This window comes from Equus quagga, chromosome 15 (genome assembly GCF_021613505.1).
Source record: "Equus quagga isolate Etosha38 chromosome 15, UCLA_HA_Equagga_1.0, whole genome shotgun sequence".
Lineage (NCBI taxonomy): Eukaryota > Metazoa > Chordata > Mammalia > Perissodactyla > Equidae > Equus > Equus quagga.
This window is the reverse complement of record NC_060281.1, coordinates 16,258,689-16,284,897: the sequence shown is the minus strand read 5'-3', so window position 1 is coordinate 16,284,897 and position 26,209 is coordinate 16,258,689. Positions and strand designations below refer to the sequence as shown.

The 26,209-nt window shown below is 35.3% G+C and overlaps 1 protein-coding gene across 1 annotated transcript; it reads right to left on the bottom strand.

The window, feature by feature from the left end:
- Positions 1-1,077: 1,077 nt before the first annotated feature.
- Positions 1,078-25,438, bottom strand: CRISP1 (cysteine rich secretory protein 1). Its single transcript, XM_046639007.1, has 7 exons — positions 25,370-25,438; positions 21,691-21,819; positions 17,354-17,444; positions 15,979-16,127; positions 6,808-6,905; positions 4,654-4,742; positions 1,078-1,205 (listed from the first exon to the last, which is right to left on the bottom strand). Exons 1-7 carry the CDS (start codon positions 25,436-25,438, stop codon positions 1,078-1,080), a joined length of 753 nt encoding a protein of 250 aa, XP_046494963.1.
- Positions 25,439-26,209: the final 771 nt, after the last annotated feature.

Below are 26,209 nucleotides of genomic sequence, written 5' to 3'. Positions count from 1 at the left end.
CTGTGTCTATAAAGACTCCTGGTAAGCTGCAGCCATGGGGGTGAGTTGGGAAGCATTCAAAAAATTGCACTGTAATTTGTATCACATTTCCTTGGAGATATTTGGCATATGAAGCTTATTTAGGGTCACACAACTAATTCTCACCTTGAAGTGAAACTTGGTTTCTACTGCCTCTTTGTTATATGTGATAGGACAAACGGAGGAAACCTAGGGAATTTTCTTTTATATAAAATTTCAGAAAGAAAGGGCACATTTATGAAAAAAGAAAACCCAAAAATGAAAACAAAATACCAGGCACTGGGCTCTCTGTGTAGCCATACACTTCACCAGGTTTCTGTAATGTTCAGATTCACTAATATTTACCCCTCATTTGAAATGAGGGAGACAATATCCTTTATATATGGATCACACCTTGTGTGTAATCACTGTAGAATACATATTTGGTTAATTTAAGGACACAGTTTTTGTTTTTTCCTGATTTACACTCGTGTATAGATATGACAATGAAACAATGAGATGTTTAAACTACTTTCAATTCAACAATATTTACCTTGCAAGTAAGAAGACTGGACTCTCTGTGTGCTTTGTGGATTATTTTAATGATTGATCTAAAGTAGAAGCAAAGTTAAGAAGTGAAGAATTGCTAGTGCATGTTAAGTTGTGCAGGGAAGACAAATATCAGGGTGGCTGGAGACACAGGAGAGCAGAGGGAGGAGTTAAACATGGAAGACCCTCCACCAGCACAGGTGGTTCTTGAGGGGCCCCGTCATACCATCAGTTGAGTTATGACAACTTATGCACGACAAGGCACATCATTTAAAGATGAGAAAGGTGTTGAAATGGATCTTTCACTCCAGCAGGAAGAAAGTTTAAGACTTTACATGAGGATGTATCAGGACAGAAGTTGGGGGCATTGATGTAAATATCTGATGCCCATAGATGATTAGTGAAAATTAGGATTTTGAGTGCAATTAAAACCAAAAGAAATTCAGCAGAAGCTACTGAAGCAAGTAAAGTAAAAGATATAATCTAGTAGACGTTTCCCCAACAGCACATTACAGTTGCGAATAACAAAGGTTATTTTATCTCAGTGTCACACAGACAAGTAGCTTTGCAGAACAGTTTAACTGACAAGTGGCTACATCCAAGAGCTTCTTTTTGTGTCTTACACTTATTGGATTCATCATAGTAGAGGCAGGGGTTAGCTGAAAGAACAAAACATATTTGCGTAATATTATCTCAAGAAATCACAGTCACTGAGAAAAGAGATCATCTCCTTAAAGACATAAACATAAAATTTATTAAGGATAGCTAATTAATTTTGATTATCACGAGCTAGTAAAATCAGAATAGAAGACAGCTAATGAGTTAAATGGGGTCAGTTATTAAAGCAAAGAAGATTAAAGTCTGGTTTGATGTTAAACAGATTTCTTTCATCACTTTTTCTGGTAGGACTATATCTAAGCAGATTGGAGATAAATCATACTTATCAGTTATAACGTCATTCTGAAATCATCAACATCATAAGCTGTATATAAAGGGATAAACTTTCATTCATTCTCAAGATTGCTTTGGCTATTTGAGGTCTTTTGTGCATCCATAACAATTTCAGGATTGTTTGTTCTATTTCTGTGAAAAATGCCATTAGAATTTTGATAGGGATTGCATTGAATCTGTAGATAGCTTTGAGTTGTATGCCTTTTTTAACGTTATTAATTCTTCCAATCCTTGAAAATAGAATATTTTCCCATTTGTTTGTGTCTTCAGTTTTTTTCATCAGTGTCTTATAATTTTCAGTGTATAGATTTTTCACCTCCTTAGTTAAATTTATTCTAAATTAATTTAAATTAATTCTAAATTAGGTATTTTTTGATGCAATTATAACTGGGATTGTTTTCTTAATTTCTCTTTCTGATAGTTTATTGTTAGTGCACATAAAGGCAATTGTATTTTGCATATTGATTTTGTATCTTGCAACTTTACTGAATTCAGTTATTAATTCAACTAGTTTTTTAGTGAAGTCTTTAGGGTTTTCTACATATAATGTCATGTCATCTGCACATAAACACTGTTTTACTTCCTTTTTGATTTGGATGATTTTTATTTCTTTTTCATGCCTAAATATTCTGGCTAGGACTTCCAGCACTATATTGAATAAAAGTGGCAAGAGTAGGCATCCTTGTCTTCTTCCTGATCTCAGAGGAAAGGCTTTCGATTTTTCACTGTTGAATATGATGTTAGCTGTGGGATTGTAATATATAACCTTTTGTATGTTGAGATACGTTGCCTCTATCTCCAGTGGTGGAGAATTTTTATCATGAAATAATATTGGATTTTGTCAGGTGCTTTTTCTGCAACTATTGAGATGACCATATGACTTTTATCCTTCATTTTGTTAGTGAGGTGTATCACACTGGCAGATTTGTGGATGTTGAACCATTCTTGCACTCCTGGAATAAATCTCACTTGATCACGGCATATGATCCTTTTAATGTATTGTTACCTTTGGTTTGCTGATGTTTTCTTGAGATTTTTGCACCTAGCTTCATCAGGTATATTGGCCTGTAGTTTTCTTTTATTGTAGTGTCCTTGTCTGATTTTTGCCTCATAAAATGAGTTTGGAAGTGTTCCCTCCTCTTCAGTGTTTTGGAAGAGTTTCAGAGGTGTTGGTATTAATTCTTTTTTAAATGTCTTCTAGAATCACCAGCGAAGCCATCTGATCCTGGATGTTTCTTAGTTGAGAGGTTTTTTGATTAGTGATTCAATCTTCTTATGAGTAATGAGTCTGTTCAGATTTTTTACTCCTTCACAATTCAGTCCTAGTTGATTATGTGTTTCCAGGAATTTATCCATTTCTTCTAAATTGTCCAATTTCTTCACAGTAGTCTCTTCTGATGTTTTTTATTTGTGTGGTATCCGTTGTAATTTCTTCTCTTTCATTTCTAATTTTGCTCATTTGAGTTTTCTCTCTTTCTTTTTTTGGTAAGTATAGCTAAAGGTTTTTCTATTTTGTTTATCTTTTCAAAAAACAGCTTAGTTTCATTGCTCTTTTCTATTGTCATTTTAGTCTCCATTTCATGTATTTCCATTCTGATCCTTTTTATTTCCTTCCTTCTACTAAATTTGAGCTTAGTTTGTTCTTCTTTTTGTAGTTCCTTGAAGCATATAGTTAACGTTTATTTGAGCTCTTTCTTTTTTGTTAATATAGGTATTTATTGCTATGAATTTTTCTCTTAGAACTGCTTTTGCTGCAGTTATATTGTGTGCATTATATAAATCACAGTAATTTATATAATTTCCTCTATTTTATAAGTAGAAGTTTTGTTTTCATAAAATTTACTTGAATTATACTCAACTGATTATATCTGCATATGCAGGTCTTATATTTCTAGCATTATTTCCACTCCAGTGTGTCCCAATCTTAGATATGGATCTTTCTTTAGTATCTGTCATCTTCTCATACATTTATGGATGACTAAAGGGCTTAAGATGTATTTCTTCTATGCCAGAGATTCAATCTTCTTGAGTAATACTTCTCTCTTTCCTACTCTCATTTTACTTCTATTACATTTTTCATACCATTGTAAACATTGCTTTTATCTTTTGGTAAAAATCGTATCCCATTACCCCCATCACAGATAATTAGTAGGTAGTTTGTCTTTCTCCAACTACATTTCTTTTCAGAAATGGAGTCTAAAAAGTGAAGTTGAAAGTGAGAGAAAGAGGAAAAGAGAGAGAGAATGAAAGAGAATGAGGGAGAAAAGAGAATAGATATCTAGATCTCTCTCTCTATACACATCTACATAGAGAAAGAGAGAGTGAGAAAAAGAAAAACAAAGAATTCATTTTCCTTACTTTAAAAGCAAACAGTGACAACCTGAGCAGATGAAGGAAAATAAGCCTTGTAGCCTTCCAAGTCTGAAGAAAGATTTTTTCTGGGTTCGTTCTTTCTCTACAAATTTATTGAAAATTGCCTTGTCAACATTATCCCCAAATTAAGGAATTACTTTTGCAGGAGGCTCTAGAAAAAGGAACTTTTGCTATCTAAGGGAATGAACATGTAAATGGAACCCATTTGGTTAATAGTACATTGTAGGTAAGATTTACATTAGAAATAAAAGGAAGTACTTAAGGGTAGAGTGTAATCATCAGCTAATCTCTTCTGATGTGTCAGTGAGAACCTGGAAGAATAAGGATCACTTTGTAGGAAATTATATGCCATAATAAGTGGTCAGATAGGTAGAGAATTATTGAGCGGCAAGCAATCTGAGAACACTGGTAACCTGAAAACAACGTGTCTAATTTTGGGGCCACAGTAAGAGAGCCCAGAAACTTTTTCTAAAGCAGAGAAAAATTTATGCTTAGATTAACATCTTATCCGGGGTGCCCCTACTAAGGTCTTTAAGCTTTAAGGTAGGTACTTGAGTGTGTAGACCTAAACATTCTAATTTCCATTCCCATGGATTTAATTAATGGTCTTCTTGGTCACACTGGGGATGGGGAAAGGGAAATCAGAAATAATGCTGATATTTCAAGTGTGAGGATTGAGATGAAAGGGCTAGAAAAGTGCAATATTGTTAAACGCTTGATTTGAAGTACAGATGGCCCCCGGATCAACAGCCATCATTACGCAAACTGAGATGTAAAACTTACTACAAAGTCTATCTTCACAGTCATTTGGACAGTCTTTACACGGAGTTCCCATATTATAAGGCACGTTCTTTTTGTCGGGATCATTTCCCCTTAAAAAAGAATAAAGAAAAAAGTGGCTAATAAAGCTGATGTTTGGAAAATGCATATAACATTTTACTCTCTATTACAATCAACTTTAAAACAGTTTTTGAAAACCGCTTGTATATAATGATGATAATCTTTTTTGTTTTTAAGATTTTATTTTTCCTTTTTCTCCCAAAGCCCCCCGCTACATAGTTATGTATTTTCAGTTGTGGGTCCTTCTAGTTGTGGCATGTGGGATGCCGCCTCAGCATGGCCCGATGAGCAGTGCCATGTCTGTGCCCAGGATTTGAACTGGCAAAACCCTGGGCCGCTGAAGCAGATTGTGCGAACTTAACCACTGGGCCACGGGGCCGGCCCCTAATGATGATAATCTTTGAGACAGGTTTAAGATTTCTAGACTTATAATGATGCTAACTTATTCTTTTGCATGTACAACACATGACTCTGGGGTCCTAACAACATTTTGAGGCAATTTGCACCTCTTCGGACAGTCAAGTTCTAACGGGACTGAGACCGTAACAGTCAAGTCCCAACAAGCAGGAGGGCTTTCAAGCCACTCACAATAGGATACTTTTGTTTTTTATACCCATAAGGACTTGGTAAACAGTCATGCAAAAGAACACGGTTCTCAACAATGTTAAGAAAAATTTTAAGTGACTCAAATTGAAGATGTTCTAATTTCATCTTGCACCATGTCATGAGAAACTTGATATATGTTAGTGTCTTTTGTAGAAACACATGGAGTGTTATAAAAGATGAAAGTACATCAGCAGGGCTAAATTTAAAGTGTTAGAGTTGGGGGAGAGTGAGAGTAGATGAGAATTTCCAGTTCTGAGCTAATTTGAAATTTCAGAGAAGACAGTCTTAACTGAAGATATCTAAGAAAATAATGTGGCTTACAGTTGATTCTTACTTAATATCAGTAAAAATAAAGTAAATGTTCTGGTTGAAATAATATTCTGTTTGATATTTTTCTCTTTGATATCTGAGCTGTTAAAATTTTACTTTATAAAAGAAACTGACTACTTCATTCAGTAAGGGATTTTGTGAGACACTTGGCTTAGTGTTTGGCTGAGAAAATTCTCCTATCATAGCTCCACTTTTTTTCTTTTGTATTGTTAAAAGTTCACCACAGACCGCCAGCCCCTGCAAAGATTTAGTACAATCGATATGTTATAGATGCAAAGAAATCTTACTGTCTTCAGCCCTAATTATATAGATAGAATCACAAGAAATATCTACTGAAGTAACGACATGACAAGACCAGAAAATAACTCATATAGAGCTGTTATATGAGTATGTTATATTTATTGAATGTATAGTAATATTGGAGATCTCATTTAAAGTGTAAATATGGTAGTGTATTATCAGATAAATCATTTTCATTGATTCATATTGAACATCTTTTATTGTGCTACGCACATGGGAGACAGTGGTTAAGCACGATGCTTGGAACTCATATAAGCACAGTTGATGGGGCAAAGAAGCACACCAGCTCCTCACTGAAGCAATCGGATTATCTCTTCTAGGAATTGTTACTCACCCCTTTGACAACATGAAAACTTAATTTATAAAGAAAAGACATATACCAATAGTTAGACTAAAAAGCTAAATACAAGAACACTTGGCTTCTCCTGTATATTCATTCTTGATATTCTACTGCATTTCTGCCCTTGTGTTCTAAAAATAGTCTTTCAATGTTGAAGTAAATCTTCTTTCTTTGTGTAAGCTGGCTCAAATTTGGTTCTCTTAACTAATACTACTTGAAGATTCAATGACACATAGCAAGACTACTGGTAATATTTCTGAACTTGAACATTCTATTAATGAGATATAGATTTATTTAGAAAAAATATTTAAGTGAAAACACCTGTGTGAGTGTGTGTGTGTGTATGTGTGTGTGTGTGTGTAACGTTTTAGGCATTGTCTAAATGATATTATATAACTAAGTTCTGCTTAACTGAAATAGAATCTTTATTTGAGTTTTCTTTTATAAAGTTTGAGAAGCTAGATTATGTGAGGGGGATATATTTCTAAAAGCTGTGTGAAACCAAGCTGTATAATACATACTCATGACAGTAGTGACAAACGTAGAGATACTGAGTTGACCTTCTTTTGGAGCATGATGATATTCCACAGCCAATGAGGTAAGAAGTGGCCCAAACAAGCTGCAAAGATAAAGAGGTTATTTTATTAATAATTTGAAATTTTGCTAAATGATTACAATATTGTTATCCATGGTTGAAAATAAACACAGTTGCTTTAAGGATGCTTTGATCATGAGTTATTAGAAAGATTCCTATGTGTCTAGAAAACACACATGCATATGCACACCACTGATACTTGCTCATTCCCTTTTTATCAAATCTATATGGAAAATCAGATAACATGATGAAGGCTGCCTGGTGGTTATATAAAAATTGAAGCATGGAAGGAACTTTACTCAATCATTAGAACCCAGGCTTGGTGTAGAGTAATGAGTTGGCTTTGTGGCAAAATGACTCACGTTAAATTCTGTCTCCACCACTTCCTGGTGGGATGGTATTTACCAGTTTGCTTTATGTTTTGAAATTTCATTTTCTTATTTGTAAAGTGAGATGTAATAATACTATCTTCTACATCATAGGTGTATGGTTGGAACTGAATAATAAAATTTTTAAGTGTATGAAAGAGAAAATATTAAGTTAGTATCTCAGACTGATGAGAGTTAATGCTCTTGTGATGGAAATAGTGGCTTTAGTCCACTTTTATCTGAAAGAAATGGAAGGTAGGAATTGATGTCACAAATTTTTAGCTCTCTGGGTGAAAATGTTATTTTTACCCCCTTAATGTTTGATAAACAAATTATATGAATAGTTTAATGTTATAGACTCCAGGCACATAATCTTTTATCCAAGGGTATAAATTCTAAAAGAAGAATGCTATTTGCTAATATTTTATTTAGAATTTCTGCAACGCTATCCATTAGTGATTAAGTCTACAATTTTTAAATGTTCTATCTTTGTCAGCTTTTAACATCGATTTTGAATAGGGGTTGTTTTAAATATATTTTATTTTTGATCTTGTGAAACTCATCAATAGTCACATCTGAGTCTTCTGCTTTGGAGACAGTAGTTGTTTTTCCAATTTTTTATTTTATTGCATTTTAAGTGTTTAAAAATATCTATTATGGGTGAGTTTTGCTAATTCATATTTTTCCGGAAAATAACCCACCTGGATCAGATATTCAAAGTCATTTCTGTAGAACTAGCTTATGTTCTACACTGCAGCCCAATGATCTTTTTTTTTTTTTTTTTTTTTTTTAAAGATTTTATTTTTTCCTTTTTCTCCCCAAAGCCCCCCGGTACATAGTTGTGTATTCTTCGTTGTGGGTTCTTCTAGTTGTGGCATGTGGGATGCTGCCTCAGCGTGGTCTGACGAGCAGTGCCATGTCCGCGCCCAGGATTCGAACCAACGAAACACTGGGCTGCCTGCAGCAGAGCGCGCGAACTTAACCACTCGGCCACGGGGCCAGCCCCCCAATGATCTTTTAAAAACATGAATAAGGTTAAATCATTTACCTGCTCAATGACTTCTTACTACATTTAAAATACAACACAAACTTTATAATAGCTAATAAGGCTCCAATGATATGACCCCACTTCCTTTCTGTTCTCATCTCCTTCCACTCTTCTGTTTATCATGTTCCAGCCTCCTTTTGTGACTCCTTTCCTAGTCTTTCCTCTGTCCTTGAACACACCCAGATCCTAGATATTGCTTTCTGAATATTATTCCACACTAAAATTAAATAGAACTCCTTGGAGAAATGGTTGGCCTCTATCTGAAATAGGAAAAAGACAAGGCAATGCTGGAAAATTTACCAATCTGGGTCAAGGGATGCAAAAAGCTAATGAAGTCATGGCCCAAAAAAAGCACAATAAGTGACTTAAAATGGCTTCATTAGCCAAATAAGGAACAATGTGAGCATCTACTTATCACATTGAATTAAAACAACTCGTGAGTCTGTAGTGATTCTGAGAGACAGAAAAGGAGAGGGAACAGGATAGAGAGACTGTTAATAAATGAAGAATGAATGATAAATAGAAAACCAGCATTATACGACTTTAAAGGTAATAATTGATTCAGGAAAGATCATCAATGGCAGCTAAATGAGCAGAAAAAAGATTGTTGGGGAGTAAGATCTTCACATGATCTCAAATTGTTTTCCTATAGTTTATTTATTTTTTCCAAAGTATCATTACAATTGAGAGATCAGATGGTCATCATTTTAACTAATTCAACAAAATTTAGCATAACCAACTACATGGTCACCCTGACAAGTGAGTCTTCTGATAATATTCAAAAAAGTTACAGAACATTATCTTTCCTATTCTTGCCAAAAGATTTAACTTAAATCTGATAATAAAGAAACGATCAGACAAATTCAGAATATGTGTTCTAGAATACAAGTAGCTTAGGTGCTCTAAAAAGTCGTAAAAAACTAAAGGAGGGATAATATTATTGGAACAATTGGAGAAAATTATAGATGGAATGGGTATTAGATGATATTACTGAATTAATACTTGTTTTCTTAGATATAGACATGATATTGTAGTTTTATAGTACACTGCTCTTATAAATAGGAAATACATGTTGGCATACTGAAGTTCAAGTGTTATGATATCTGTAACTTACTTTCAAAGGGTTCAAAAAAAGTTTATATTTTTATAGAGATATAAAACAAATTTGACAAAATTTTAAGAATTTGTGAATCTAAGTAGTAAGGGTATTTATTATACCTTTATTGAAACCTTTTTGTAGACTTGAAATACTTTCAAATAAAAAACTGGGGAAAGAAGAGTGACGTCAGCAAGATGGTGGATTAGGAAGTTCTAAGCCCTCATCTTCCTATGTATACATTAAAAAAAAAACTACTAGAACCTGGCTAAAACAACTTTATAGGAACTCTGGAAAACAGTCAAAGATCTATAGCAACCAAGTACACACCAAATCAAGAAAAAGCCACAATCAAAATGGTAGGAAATTTCATGATTTTTTACTTGTCCTTGACACATCTCCTCCCTGGCATGGCATAACATGGTTGGGAGGAAGTGGCTTAGTCCTGGTTTCCTGACTTGGGCTGGAGGAAGTAGAGAGGACTTTGTTTACAATGTTCTAATCTCTCTATGGGCTGCCTCAAGGGCTGTTCTCTGTTTTGCCTGACTTAGAGCTTACATGGGGAACTGTGACATAACTCAGATCTCAGGTTAGGAACAGCTGTGGGAAACAATGGGTGTAGCTTATGATAGCTGAAGAGAAACTAGAGGCTCACTAATACCTGCAGCTAGAGATTATGGGTAAAGGAATACTATAAAACATGTAAAGTGCTGAGAACAAACTGGGATGAGATACTGTGGGAAATAAAGACATTTAAAAGAAGCTGTGTATTTGGGAGAATTGGGAAAAAATCACAGGCACAGTCTCTGACAAGATATGTGCTCAGAAAAAAACATGAGAACTGGACTGATCCCTAGTCTCAAAGTATGTTCTGCTAATTAGTCAAGGTCTTCCCTACCAGTCTCAAAGACTAGGAGAGATGGCTCTTTTTCTTTAATGCCCAACTTTCAACAAGAAAAAAAAATCACAAGGCATACAAAGAGGAAAACATGGTTCATTCAAAGAAACAAAAGAAATCCTAGAAACCATCCCTGAATATGCACAGGTGTTAGGCTTACTAGACAAAGACTAATACAACTGTGCTAAATATGCTCAAAGTGCTAAAGAAAAAACAAAGAACTAAAGGAAATCAAGGAAATAATATATGAAAAAATGAAAATATCAACAGAGATTGAAATTGTTTTTAAAAAGGAGAACCAACACAACTTCTAGAGTTTCAAAATACAATAACTGAACTGAAAAATTCACTAGAGGTGATCAAGAACATATTTAAACAAGCAGAAGAAAGGATCAATAAACTTGAAGACTGGTCATTTGAAATTATCAAGTCCAACTAGCAAAAAGAAAAAAGAATGAGGAAAAGTAAACAGAGCCTAAAGGATTTATGGAATATCATCAAGTGGACCAATATGTATATATTATGGATTCCCTGAAGAATATATGGAGAGAAAAGTGTAGATAAATTATTTGAAGAAATTATGGCTGAAAATTTCCCAAATTTGAGGAAACACATGGATCTACAAACCTAAGAAGCTTGATGATCTCCAAGTAGAATAAAACCAAGACCAAAATACATTATATTCAAATTCTCAAAAACCAAAGACTAAGAGAGAATGTTAAAAGCAGTAAGAGAACAATGACTCATCATGCACAGAGAACCTCTAATGAGACTACTAGAGGATTTCTCGGCAGAAAACTTACAGGACAGAAGACAGTGGGGTGATAAATTTAAAGTGATAAAAGAAAAAAAAGTTAACCTAAAACTTATATCTAGTAAAACTAACCTTCAAAAATGAGGGAGAAATTAAGATAGTCTCAGAAAAACAAAATCTGAGGGAGTTCATTACCACCAGACCTGCCTGACAAACAATTCTGAAGGGAATCCTTCAAGTTGAAATGAAAAGATGCTAGACAGTAACTGGAAGTCACATGAAAATGTAATAATCTCCAGTAAAGTAAATACACAGACAAATGTGAAAACCAGCATTGTTATGATTTTGTTTTGTAGTGTCATCTTTTATTTTCTATGAGATTTAAAAGACAAATGCTTAAAAAAATAATAAATCTATTTTAATAGGTGTGCAACATATAAAGAAATAATGTTTGATGATTAGATAAAGTGGAGAGTTGGAACTGTAAATGAGTAGTTTTGGTATGCAAGGGAAGTTGATATCAGCTTAAAATGGATTATTATAACTTTAAGATGTTACATATAATCTCCATGTTAACCAAAAAGAAAATATCTATACTGTATATACAAAAAGAAATGAGAAAAGAATCAATATGTGCCACTACAAAAAAATCCACTAAGCCAAAAGAACAGTAAAATAAGGGACAAAAAAGCTATAAGACATACAGAAACATTCCTAAAATGACAAAAGTAAGACATACAGAATACTCCAGCTAGTACCAATGGAATACACATTTTTCTCAAGCATACATGGAAAATATTTCAGGGTAGGTAGACTATATATTAGGCTACCAAACAAGTCTTAATACATTTAAAAAGTTGTAATATAATAAAATATCTTTTCTAATTACAATGGGATGAAAATAGAAATCAAAAGCTGAATGAAAACTAGAAAATTCACATTAAAAAATCCAAATATGTGTATATTAAACAAAACACTCTTAAGAAACCAACAGGGAAAGAAGAAGTTACAAGGGAAATTAGAAAATGTCTTTACACAAATGAAATTGAAAACACGACATACTAAAGCTTAGTGGAAACTGCAAAAACAGTGCTAAGAGGAAAATGCATAGCTATTAATGGTTATATTAAAAAAATAAGATTGCAAGTCAACAATGTAAGTTTTACCTTAAGAAACCAGAAAAAGAAGAACAAATTAAATGCAAACTTCTCAGAAGGAAGGAAAAAACAGATTAGAGCAGAGATAAACAAAACGGAGATAGAAAAACAATAGAGACAATCAATAAAACCCAGAGTTGGTTCTTCAAAAAGATCAACAAAATTGACAAATCTTTAGCAAGATTAACTAAGAAAAAAAGAAAATAATCAAGTAACTTAAATAATAAATATCAGAGTAAAGATAAACAAAATAGACAATAGAAAAACAAACATAGAAAATCAATTGAACCAAGAGTTGGTGTGTCAAAAAGATCAAAAGTAGTCAGAAACCTCTCCATCAAGAAAAGTTTTGGCTCTGATGGCCTCACTGGAGAAGTATATCAAATATTTAAAGAAGAACTAACACGAGTAATTTTTAAAGCCATCTAAAAATTTCAAGATGAGGAAACACTTCCTAACTCATTTTATGAAGCCAACATTAGTCTGATACCAGAGGCAGACAAAGATGCTACAAGAAAAAGAAAACTATAGACCAGTATCTCTTATAAGATGAAGCAAAACTCAACAAAATACTAGAAAACTAAATTCAGAAGCCTAGGATTATGCACTATGACCAAGTGGGACTTATTGCTGTAAAATAAGGATGGCTCAACATATAAAAATCAGTCAATGTAGTCCACCACATTAATAGAAAGATTAGGGAAAAAAGCACATGATCATATCAATTGATGCAAAAAAAGCATTTTACAAAATTCAACACCTTCTCATGATAAAAACACTCAAAAAACTAGTAATAAAAGAAAACTGTCTCAACATAATGAAGGCTATACATATAAACCTTTCTGCTAACATTATACTCAATGGTGAAAGACTGAAATTATTCCTTTAAGATCAGGAACAAGAAAAGGATCCTGGCCTTTGCCACTTCTATGAAACATAGCACGGTATGTCCTAGCTAGAGCAATTAGGAAAGAAAAAGCAATAAATGTCATCCAATATGGAATGAAAGAGTAAAATTATCTCTGTTCATAGATAACATGATCTTACACGTAGAAAACCCTGACAATACCACAAAAAAATTGTTAGAACTAATAAAGAAATTAAGCAAGTCTGCCGAGTACAAAATCAGCATGCAGAAATCAATTGTGTTTCTATACACTTGTAGTGAATAATCTGAAAAGGAAATTAAGAGAACAATTCTATTCAAAATAGCATCAAAAAGAAAATACTTAGAAATAAGCCTAACTAAGGAGGTGAAAGATTTATATATTAAGAAGTAGAAAACGTTGCTGATAGAAATTAAAGAAGACTCAAATAATGAGAAAGGCATCCAATGTTCATCGGCTGGCGGACTTAATATTTTTAACTTTACTTAGTATTACTCTAAGCAGTCTACAGATTGAGCACAATCCCTATCAGAATCCCATGACTTTCTTTTCAGAAATAGAAAAATTCATCCTAAAATTCCTATGGAACCTCATGGGACCCCAAATAGGCAAACAATTTGAAAGTGCAGAAGAAAGTTGGAGGTCGTACACTGCCTAATTTCAAACTTTACTACAAAGCAACAGTAATCAAGGCAGTGTGGTACTGTCATCATGATAGATATATAAAAACCCATGGAATAGAACAGAGAAGCCAGAAATAAACCCTTACACATATGGTCAAATGATTTTCAACAAGGGTGCCAAGACCATTCAATGGGAAAAGGATAGTCTTACCACAAATAATGTTTTGGAAACTGGATATCCACATGGCAATACATGAAGTTGGACCCTACCTTACACCATATAAAAAATTAGCTCAAAAAGAATCAAAGATCTAAATGTAAGAGCTGAAACTGTAAAACTTTTAGAAGGAAATATAGGGGGAAAACTTCATAATATTGAATTTGGCAATGATTTCTTGGATATGACAAGAGAAATACAGGCAATAAAAGAAAAAAATAGAACAATTGAAATTCATCAAAATTTAAAACTTTTGTTCATCATAGGTCACTATCATCAGAGTGAAAAGGCAATCCATGTAATAGAAATTAATATTTTTAAATCATATACTCGATAAAGGATAGACATCTAGAATGTATAAAGAAATCTTACAACTCAACAACAAAAAACAAACTACCTGATTAAATAATGAGCAAAAGACTGGAATAGACATTCCTCCAAAGAGGATATACAAATGGCTGATAAGCACATGAAAAGTGCTCAACATCAGTAATCATTAGAGAAACGTAAGTCAAAACCGCAGTGAAATACCACTTTACACCTATTAGAATGGCTATTATAAAACAAACAAAAAACAACATAAAATATAAAAAGCATATGTATGTTATCAACTGAATTTTTACGTCCTCCCAAAATTCATATTCTGAAGCTTTAACCCAACAGTGTGGCTCTATTTGGAGATGGAGTCTTCAAGGAATTAATGTAGGTTAAATGAAGTCATAAGAGGGGCACCATGATCTGATAGGATTAGTGTCTTCATAAGAAAAGGCCCCAGAGTCTGCTCTCTCTTCTCTCTCTGCATGCAGGCACAGAGGAAAGTGTATGTGAGGACATTGTGAGAAGATGGCTGTCTACCGGCCAGGAAGAGAGCTCTCACAGAAACTGACTATGCTCCAGAAGGTCACAGACTATCAGCCTCCAGAACTGTGAGAAAACAAGTTTCTGTTGTTTAACCCACCCAGTCTGTGGTATTTTGTTGTGGCAGCCCTAGCAGACCAATACACTGTGGATGTGAAGAAATTGGAAATTTCTTTGCTGCTGGGAATGTAAAATGGTGCAGCTGTTGTGGAAGACAGTATGCCAGTTTCTCCAATAATCAAACCTAGAATTATCATGATTCAGCAATTCTACTTCTGGGTGTATACCCAAAAGAATTGAAAGCAGGATACGAACAGATATTTGTACATCAATGTTTATAGTAGTGTTGTTCTCAGTAGCCAAAAGGTAGAAACAATGTAAATATCCATCAGCGGATGAATGGATAAACCACAAGTGGTATTTACATGCAACGGAATATTGTTCAGCCTTAGCAAGGAATGAATTTTTGACACATGCTACAACGTGGATGAACATGGATTGAGGATATTATACTAAGAGAAATGAGGCAGAGACAAAAAGACAAATATTGTGTTATTCCAATTATATGAGGTATCTAGAGTGTTCAAATTCATAGAGACAAAAAGTAGAATGGTGGTTGCCAGAACCTGGTGAAGAGTAGGCAATAATGTGGAGTTACTGTTTAATGAGGACAGAGTTTTAGTTTGGAAAGATGAAAAGTTCTGGAAGTAGATGGTGGTGATATTTGCATAACAATTTGAATGTAGCTAATGCCACTGAATGTTAATGCTATAACTTAAAAATGGTTAAAATGGCATTTTTATAGTGTATATACATACATGTGTATATAAATTATTTTACCATCATAAAATTAAACTAGAAAGATGGAGATATTAAAAGGCACTATTATTATTGCCATTCTTTACAAATATTGCAAATGTAATTTATAAATGACATTGATGTTTTATGATTTTGTCACTTCCCAGGAAATCAAACGTGTAAAAAAGGAAACTAAGAGGTTAAAAATTTTCTCTAAGCCATCTATTGAGGGAATCGCATTTCCCTGTGTTCCAAATTATAAGAGGAACTCAGTGAGTCAAGTGTGTTTGTAAAAAGTGGGTAAAATGAGTTTCCCTGGTTCTCAGTCACCTATTTTCCACACGTGCTTATAGTCGCTTAACTAATGTGTATATTTGCCAGTACGCAGTTTACCTGAGTATAATGCTCAATTATTACTTCATCATCTGTTGATATCCATTGCCCATACTTGAAATATTTAGACTCACTGAACCAGATTCCAATTACATTTGACCATGAGATAGGATAAGATGTCAGATGCATATTTTCTCCACAAAAGGTATCTGAAAGGAGGAAAAGGGGCAGGATCATACTCTAAAAGCCTTGGAAATGTTTCACAAGGATGCTTTTCTCATTTTTATTTTATAAATGTTTGACTGGTCATCTAAGCAATGTCTTATAAGAGGAGGCAAACTGAGCTGTTTCTCTGCTGGTGGTTTTCTTGCTTATTAATAAATGAACTTGTGTTTCTCAGGTTTGGTGAGAAGTTGACAGTAGGATATGATGTAAAAGCTTGGAAATCAGATCAGCCAACATCTCAGTCTCTTACACTTCTTGGCTGATGGAGAAGGGTGAAACAAATCAGAGTAACCTATGAGTTGTTAACAAGGACCATGGCTTGAAAGTAGCCACACAGAGGTATTCATCATGCAAGGACCTTGAAATGAACGTTTGCTCCTTTAGGCATTCACTTGTGATGTGAGCTCTTGATCAAACATGGTTTTCGGGAGTGATCTGCCTTTCTCTGGGGAAGGGAAGACTCAGGTTGCTAACTCACAGCTCAACAACATTGGAAAAAGATGCCCAATAATCTGTAAATATAGTAGGAAGACTCACACTGCTAATTCACTGCTCAAAAACATTGGGCAAGGATGTCCAAAAATCTGTAAATATGGAAGTTTCATTAGTATTTTAAAAGTACTTTGTAATAAGTATGTCGTAAATGTTATTAATGTCTGCTTGTGTAGAAATGGCTTTTCTACATTGCTTTTCTACATTACTTGTGTAGTAATGGCTTTTCTGGAAACTAGCAGTGATCCACCTAAAGTGTCTGCCATGGGATGGACTCATTTTTGAGCAGCTAAAATTGTTCTTACGGGCAGCTCAGTAAAGTTGGGTATAACTCACTTCTCAATTGTATTAGTGTTCCAAATCTAAAGATATTGCCATGGTGGATGTTGTGGGTAGCTGAGATAACTATATAGAGTGGAAACCTTTTAGCTGTCCAGCTAATTAATCCAGTCATTATTGTATTACTCAATTAGTCTGTAATATTGAGAGCTTTGATTCTTTACTTCTGATGAGCAGAATCTAGAATTTGAAAAAGTTTGAATATCCAATTTTAAAAATTAATGATACCGAACAAAATAGTACTGTGGGCCACAATTCACTGCCATTTATGGGGCAAATGGAAATATAGACTGGATGACTTAGCTGACCCTTGCCAGGTTACCTAATAATCCCTGAGAACTTCTGAGCACAAAGGTGGGTCATATAGACATATACCTACTTGTAATTCTCCTCTCAACTGCCTTGCTCTCTATCAATTCACACTGCGCGGACAACCTTCTGGCGTTTTGTGCAGCTTCTTCACTCCAATTCTACAAAAGGAGAGTAAAATGAAAGTAAAATCAAAATACATGATCTTATTGGCATTTCTTATTAGAATCAGATACAATTCTAGTTTACTGTTTCTAAAAACCACAGACTAGCCATATCTTCAACTGTATGAGATAACAGTTTGAAGAATAGTACTGCTCTTAAATATTCTGGTTGGAAGAGGAAGACAGAATTTTCAGTTCATCATTTTAGCCCTTGAATTTACAAAATCAAAATTTGGGTAATAACGTTCAGAAGTGGCTTCTCTCTCAGAAGTGTTGAAGAGTTTAAGTAAATGCTTCCAGTAAAACAGACCAGGGTTGGAAATCCACCCCATCTCTCATTAGCAGTTTTACCTCTGACACTCTATTTAATTTCTTTGAATCTCAGTTTCTTCATCTGTAAAATGTGACCCATAATTCATACTCAATAGTTTGTTCAAAAGTTTTAATGTGACAATCATCCAATACTATTGTGATATGATAAATCTCATGCTATGTGCTCAATAAATAAATGATGGCAGTGATTAGAAGCAAGTACACAGTGTCACACATCTCCATCTAAAATTATAAATAATAATAATAAAAAACAATAGCTAAAACTACATGCCAGGATCCGTGACCAATTCTGTATGTATAGTGTCTCATTTTTACCCACAGCAGTTCTACTATTATTATCTCCATTTGGAAATGAGGAAACTGAGGCACAGAGATACTGCATACATTTTCAGGATAACACAACAATAAGTGGCAAGAAGTGAATTGGAGTCCAGGTTATCCTGGCTGCAGAGGGTGTGCTATTAATTCTCAATGTGTATCAGTTGTGCTGAGTTGAAGCCTTTTCTTGGATATATATACCTTCAAGAAGGGTGAAAGGCAGATAGTCTATATCACTAGTTAGGGGACCCTGTGACAAATGTTCTCGCTAACATGCTTTCATCCTCCCACTGTGTCCATCCGCTTAAAAGACTGTCCCAATATGTGCATGCAGCACATTACCAAAGAAAGTTGTGGAGTTTGTTTTTTACTATAGGCTTTTACATAAATCATTTAGCTACTTTTTAGAATAATTTTTGGATGACACCCTAACTTAGATTTTCACTATTTTTCCTGGCATGATGGAAGTTTAACAGATATATGTATATTCTGCCATCTGTGTTAGTTTCATAGAATTACTCCTCAAGTTGATGAATTTACTAAACTGTGAGATGAATTAAGTAATTCATTAACCTAGGCTCAAAGTAAAAACATGGCTTTGTAGGGTTTGATTGTTTCACTAAAGAAAAGATGTGTTTTAGTAATGGATATGTCTAACTGAAACAGCAGAGATGACACAACACATCCCCTTAGGGCACAAGATCTCCTGGCAGTGGGAATACCACCATTTCACTCACTAGTAAAAAATCCTCCCTGTTATGACCAAGTTGCCAATTGGTTAGAACTGGAACTCATCGACTAAGTTATAGCTGATTGCTTGTCACACATGCTACCATGCACTACCCAAGTCCCTTTTTGGATCGAAGCACTTATTTCCTCTTAAGTTGGGAGTTGCGGGGGCCTGGAATTGGCTACCCCAAGATATGTCTTTGGCATGAAGACTGTTTGGGGTTGATTACTTTTAATAAACTGCAGACAAGAAAGCAACTGAAAAGTAGAATTTACTTACCCTTTGTTAAGAGACATTTACATTTGTAAGGGAAATCTCCATCTGTAAAGGTGTCTGCCTCTCTGTACCAGGAATAAGGGGGATGACCTTATCTCTAGAAGCTCTTCTCAATGCAGAAGGCAAGGACTTAAATCTGCATAATAATCTTCTTCCTGTTTATTGTGCTTGTCTGGTAACCTCCTGTAACTGACTCCCCCCACCCCCAACATCCTCCTTTGTGTTTAGCTGAATGTGATATTTAAGGTGGTGGCTTCAGCCATTTTGGTGAGTTGCTCAGGTTGCCTGAGCCTCTCCCATGTACACGTGTTATAAGTCTTTGTTTAATTTTCTCCTGTTATTCTGTCTCATGTGAATTTAATTCGTTCTCCGGCCAGAAGAACCCACAGTGGGTAGAGGAAATGTCTTCCTCCCCTACAGAGTCCTACCCACAGATAGCTCTACTGTCTATCCTCTTTAAAAATTGTCTTCATCCATGAGCATAATCCCTTCCCTGGGACAGTCCATATTCAACAGCTAGTAGATGCGGGAACTGTAAATGCCAGGCTACCTCCCTCCAAGTCACGACAACTCAAAGGGTTGTCCTAGTTGTATAGCTTCTGTAGAACTAGCTGAGGCCTCTGCTGTGACTACATTACAGCCCAACTGCTCCAAGTATCCATCCTGCTTCTCTCCCTACCTCCATAGGTAGGTGTAAATCTGGAGATTCTTCCCCAGTAAACGTCCTTCATGATAATCTCCATCTCAGAGCCTCCTTATCTTATTGTGTAAACTACCTGCAACATTCATTACATGCCCTCTGTAGTTCAGACCTCTTTGAGGAAGCTCTCTAGGACATTACTTCTGATTAATGTTGGTAAGATACTCCTTTTTTGTGATACATCCGTGATTAAAATCACAAGTGAGTATTCATGGTATTGCACCAAAGCTATGAATTCTGGCTTGAACAAATGGTTCTATTTAATCAGATTCTAATCCTATGTACAGAAAATTTTTTCTATTTTGGAAAAATCTCTGCCTGGTAGTTGTGATTGACTCTTCAGCCCCATTATAATTGTATAAGTTCCTTTTCATCTGTGTCCTATGCACTGTTTATGGAACAACTCAATTCCCATACTCCCTTTAAAAACGTTACTCAGTTTTACTGGTGCACATAATCTATCATCCTTTTCATCTCTCCTACTTCTGCTCCTTAGCACTTGAGCATATTCATTCTTATGTTATGTTTTAATGTTTCCTATTTATTCACCTTTAATCCACAATAATAAAGTCTCTGAAATCAGAGGCTATATTTTCAATTTACTCTATAACCTTTTTAATACCTTTTGGCTGCACTCATTTGCTCATCTGGAAACCAAGGAGTTTGTCCTAAGAGAGGTGAGTGGTTAAGAACAGGTCCCTGGAGCTGGCCTATTTGCATTTGAATCTATACTTATCCGGTACTTATGACTTTGGATAAGCTACCTAATTTCTCTAAGGTTCAGATTTATCATCTGTAAAATGGAGATAACAATACTATCTACATCACAGAATTATTGAAAGAAATAAATGAATTAATGTAATAAGGTTCCAGAAGAGTTCCTGTGAATAGTAAGCATCCTGTGCATGTCAGCTGCAACACTTACTATGCAAGAATGCCTATGATAGCTATTGATTTTTATTGCTTTTTTCCAATAACATTTTGGACTAAGATGTCCAAGAGATAAATTGTGAGATCATTTTTCTATTCACTTGCTTTCTCTGCTTCATCATTTCCACGAGGAAGCTGTCCCTCAGAATCGTCCTCTAGAGCCTGCTCCGTTTCTAACTCTTCTTCCTTTAAGCCCATCCAGGGTCCCAGGAACCAGGATAAGGTTTCCCAAAACCTGAGCAATACTCCTGGGAGACAATACATGCAATCCTAGTCATACACCTGAGCCTTTTCTAAATTTGTTTTGTTTTATAGCACCTAGTCTGCTCACACAGCAGGTTTATAGTGGAAAGTCAATTTCTCTCTCCTTTTATGAGATGCAAGGGAACTGGGAAATAGATTTGCCAACTTTTGTTTATCTGGAAGCACCAGCTAGCCTAGAATCTGGACATCTTGACTCATAGAGAGTGTCTTAGCCTCCGTGCTCCTGCCCAGTGAAGACAATTATGAAATTCCTCTGTAAGTTGTTAAACAAGGTTTGCTATACAGACTATACTGACTCTCAGCATCAGCATTGGCTGGGAGCTTGGGGTGGTCTCCACCACAGACCTCTCAAATCAGGATCTCAGAGTGTGGAGCCCAGGAACCTGTGCTTTACTACATTCTTCAGAGGGTTTTTAAGCACCCTCGAGTTTGAGACGCACTGTCCTAGGGTACATTATGAATGAAATTAGACTGTCTGAGTTGGAATAGCTGCCCTGTCATTTGTCCGTTGCTCTGTATGATTTGGGGAAAGTTGCTTACCTCCTCTGGGCCTCTTTCTTCTTCTGCCTCTCATAGGTTTGTTTGTGACGACCAAACTTTTAGCATATTAAAAGTGCTTATAACTTAATAAAATCTCAGTAAACACCATTACTATTACTGCATCATTGTTGTTGCTGTTTAATTAATCTTACCATCTTCAGCATGTTGCTGGCTGGCGGAACTACTCCTCTTCTGAGAGTATTATGTACAGTAACAATTTCTTCTTGGACAGTTGCCAACTCAGTGAGAAGTGTATGATATGGAACGCTAGCTGGTTTAGCCTGTTATCAGAAAATTATTAATTACTCTTCTTTTAAGTGGAATTTGTCATGTATAACATGTCACTTGCAGACCTATACGTAATATGAATTTATATTTTATATTAAATAAATGATAATCTACAGCATTTTTTAACCCACACTATCTCAGTATATTAGCTTCCATTTCTCCAGTGCTAATTTTGAGGATTTCTAAATGTCAGTCTGACATTATTCAAGTCTATAGAATAGTGCACTGGATATTCTGTGATTGGGGTTTTTCAAATTTGTGATTGGTATTTTGGGCCATGTTGAAGCACTTTTTATTGGGCAATATGAACCAATGTTGATCTCACACTTTTTCTGACTGACTTCCCTTCCTTGGTGCACTCCTCACTCTACCTCCAATGAATGTTTTCTTTGCTTCCCAAATAAAACACTGTCACTTGACCATTGTCAGATGGAATATGTCTGGGAGAACCTAATCTGAGAGATTCATTATTGAGTACAAAGCCTCCAGCACCTTCAACTCAGACTCTACATCTTTATCTCATTCATGTGAGAAAACATTAATATTTGCACCCGTATGTGTAAGTATAAAAATAGAATTCAAATCAGCTACATTATAGAATTTGTGGCTGTTCTTTTAACTTGTTTATCTTTTGTCCTGAAACTTACTAAGAAGAAAAATAAACGTCCTTAATATTTTAGGTTAGCATTAATTGCTATAAAGAGCAGCTTCTTTCGTGTGTGTGATATGTTACATGTAATTCATACCTTTTTTTAAAAAGTGGCACATGGTTTAGTATAATTTGAGCAGTATCTATTTATTTCTCAACTACCACAGGACAATCAATGTAGTTTCTGAATGAATAGGACCCAGTGCCATACCTCACTCAAATATAGAGGCAGTTATTTTCATTTATTTTATTTCAACAGTTTTAGGGTATGGAGAGAAGGTATAAATGTGGAATCGAGAAGAACTCTCTAGAGACTGTCCCCTGTAGACATCATTTCCTCAAAAGCACGCTCATGTGATGCTATTCTCCTGTCATACCACAGGCAGCTCTGTTCTAGACTAGGGGAGAGATTGGGAACCCACAAGAATCCCCTTACTATTTCCAGATTATAAGTCTCTTTGTTCCTATGACAAATCATGCTCCAGTGAAACTCATGACATTTAGCTCTACTGCCTCTTCTCTGAATATTTACTCTCATAACAGTTTTCCTGTCACTTCCTGTCATTCATAGAAATTGGCTTTCTGAAACAAATTCATGCTGTCCACCCTGGTTTCTGCAGTCAACTCGAGGAACTTTAGCATGACCATGGATATCCCCAACCATCTGATGTCTCAGGCCTTTGAACTCTTCTTGAACCTTTCCTTCAAGCCTCTTTATTTTCCCACCATGATGTTTACAACGTATATCTCATGATCGTTCCAAAATGCCATACCTCCCAATCACCTGGTCAAGCATTTCCTCACCTGACCGGGATTTCCTGTTCTTCCAAGTTGTTAAGGTCAATCACTCTCTTTTCAACATAATCTAGCCTTCTAGCTCATTCTTCACTTTCTCTATTTGCCCTCTCTTGTTTTTGCATTTTTTCTTGTCCATATTTTCTTATTTCAATAACTCTCTTGCGAAAATATTGAATCTTTGACCTACCCACTCCCATCCAGGAACATCCAAACTTTGGAAGGTACAAAAAATTCCCCTGTCTGCACTAAGTCAGGTGAGCTCTTGGCAGAAAAATATCACACAAAATGACAAATATTGATATATCCAAAATCAGGATGTCTGATCTCAAATTGTCCTTTAATTCTGCTCATCAGTTCTACTCATTTGCTTGGTGAACTCATCTTGTCTCTCTCCACAATGTTATCACAGAACTTGTGCACTTTACCCCCATTACATATACCTCTCTCAATAGATTGTGATATGTCCTACTTCTCTCAGTAGAGAGAGGCTATCAGAGGGCAGCTGCTTTGTCTTCTTTGTCCCAGTCTACTAGTCTGCCTGTATCTGCTTTCATTCTTTCCTCCTTCTCTTTTGTGGTACTACAGAACAGGTCATACTTTACTTTTTTTAAAATTATTTCATTAAGGTAGAATTGACATGTAAAAAGTTATACATATTTAATGTGTACAACTCAATGAGTTTGGGGATAAATATACACTCATGAAAAATCACTCACCATCAAGACCATAAACATATTAATTACCTCCCCAAATTTCCTCCTGCCCCTTTTATTATAAGTATTGCTATTATTTTGTGTATGTGATAAAAGCACTTGATATAAGATCTATCCTTTTGGCAAATTTAAAACTGGATATCCACATGCAAAAGAATCAGATTGGGCCTTTATCTTACACCATACATAAAAATCAACTCAAAATGAATTAAAGACTTAAATGCAAGACCTGAAATCATAAATCTCCTAGAAGAAAACATAGGTAAAAATCTCCTTGACATTGGTCTTGGCAAGCACAGACAATAAAAGTGAAAATAAGTAGAATTACATCAAACCAAAAAGCTTCTGCACAGCAAAGGAAACTACCAACAAAATGAAAAGGCAACTTGCAGAATGGGAGAAAATATTTCAAACTATATATCTTTATCTGATAATGGGTTAATATCCCAAATATATAGGGAACTCATACAACCCAATAGCAAAAACAAAACAGAAACTTGATTAAAAAAGACACAAAGGACGTGAACAGACATTTCTCCAAAGAAGACATACTATATGAAAAGGTCTGTAACCTCACTAATTGTCAGGAAAATGCAAATCAAAACCACAAAGAGATATCACCTCATACCTGTTAGGAGGGATATTACTAAAATCAAAAGATGTCAAGTGTTGGCAAGGATGTGGTCCCATAAGATTAGTGTTCTACAACCTAGGTGTGTGGTAGGCTATACCATCCAGGATTGTGTAAGTCCACTTTCTGACGTTTACTCAATGACAAAACTGCCTGACGATGCATTTCTCAGAAGGTGTATCTGTCATTAAGCAACACATGACTGCATTGACTCCAGTGGTAACAGCTCCTCATGCTCCTCTCCTTGTTGGCATCTTTCATTTTATATTTAATTTTTATGTGTTAGAGTCTTATTAATAGTCACAAATCAGATAGTTCAATTGGGATATTGTTGAAATACCTTTTCAGGGCGAAAAAAAGTATTTTTTTCCCATTTAGTCATGGAAAATGCATGGATAGGTTATAAAGGAGTAATTCCTGCTCGAAATTCTTAGCTTTTTTCAATTATCCAGCTGGGCTATAATGAAGTGGGCATGGACCCATGGAGCCAAACTGCTTAGGTTCACTTTCGTGCTCTGCCACTTCCTAGTCATCTGACCTTGGCCACATGACTTAACTTCCCTAGGCTTTCGTTCTTTTCTCTGTAATACAGGATTAAGAATAGTTCCTGCCTAATGGGGCTATGTTGAGAACTAGGTGAGTAATGGGCATAGAGTCCTCACGACAGTGTCTGTAACAAAGTAAGTTCTGTTCCAGAGTTAGCTCTTATCCTTTTCTGGAAAGTAATTATGAAACATACAATCCTCACATACTCTTATGATCACAACAGGCAGGAAGCCAGCAGCAGCAGCAACCAAAAACAAGAAGTGTTTCATTGTCATCTCTGAAAAGAAAAGTAACACAATTTTACATTATTGTCAATTCATGGGATAATGTTTTGTAATAAGCCTTTTTTTGAACCACTTTTACATATATTTGCATTATCTGCAAAAAGACACCTGCAGGATCAGAACAAGATCTAATATGTTAGTTATTGGGACCAAGAGAGGAAGACAGAACTGTGATTGGAAGAATAATAGACTTAATGTCTTAGTCCCTGGAACCTTTGAGTATGTTACATTATGTGACAAAAGAGAATTAAGGTAGCAGATGCAATGCAAATTGCTAATCAGGTGACTTTAAAGTAGGGAGATTATCCTGGATTATCCACGTGAGCTCACTGGAATCACAAGGGTACTTAAATGTGGGAGAAGGAGGCAATGTCAGTGATGGATGATGAGAAAGACTTGACTGGCCATTGCTGATTTTGAAGACAGAGAAAGCGACCACGAGCCAGAGAATACAGATGACTTCTGCAAGTCCGAAAAGGTAAGAAAATGGACTCTCCCCTGGAGTCTCCCCAGTGACACTTGATTTTAACCCCGTGGGACCTGTTTGGACTTTTGACCTCCAGAACTGTAAGATAATAAATTTATGTTATTTTAAGTCATTAACCTTATAGTAATCTGTTGCCGTAGCAACAGGAAACTAATATAAAACCACAACAGGAATAGATTTGGATTCTGTTGCCTACAGAGAAGAGGTGTGATCTTGGTGCTAGTAATTTGTGTCTATGACTTAGAAATACTCTGTATCTGATCACTGTGCTAAGA

Bases quoted from the DNA above. Each gene is read 5' to 3' on its own strand.
- CRISP1 (XM_046639007.1), bottom strand. From the start codon at position 25,438: ATGACAATGAAACACTTCTTGTTTTTGGTTGCTGCTGCTGCTGGCTTC. The intron at 21,820-25,369 runs GTATGTGAGGAT...TTCTGATAACAG, and splicing joins TGCCTGTTGTGATCATAAGA to GCTAAACCAGCTAGCGTTCC. The intron at 16,128-17,353 runs GTAGGTATATGT...TCCTCCTTTCAG, and splicing joins AGTTGAGAGGAGAATTACAA to ATACCTTTTGTGGAGAAAAT.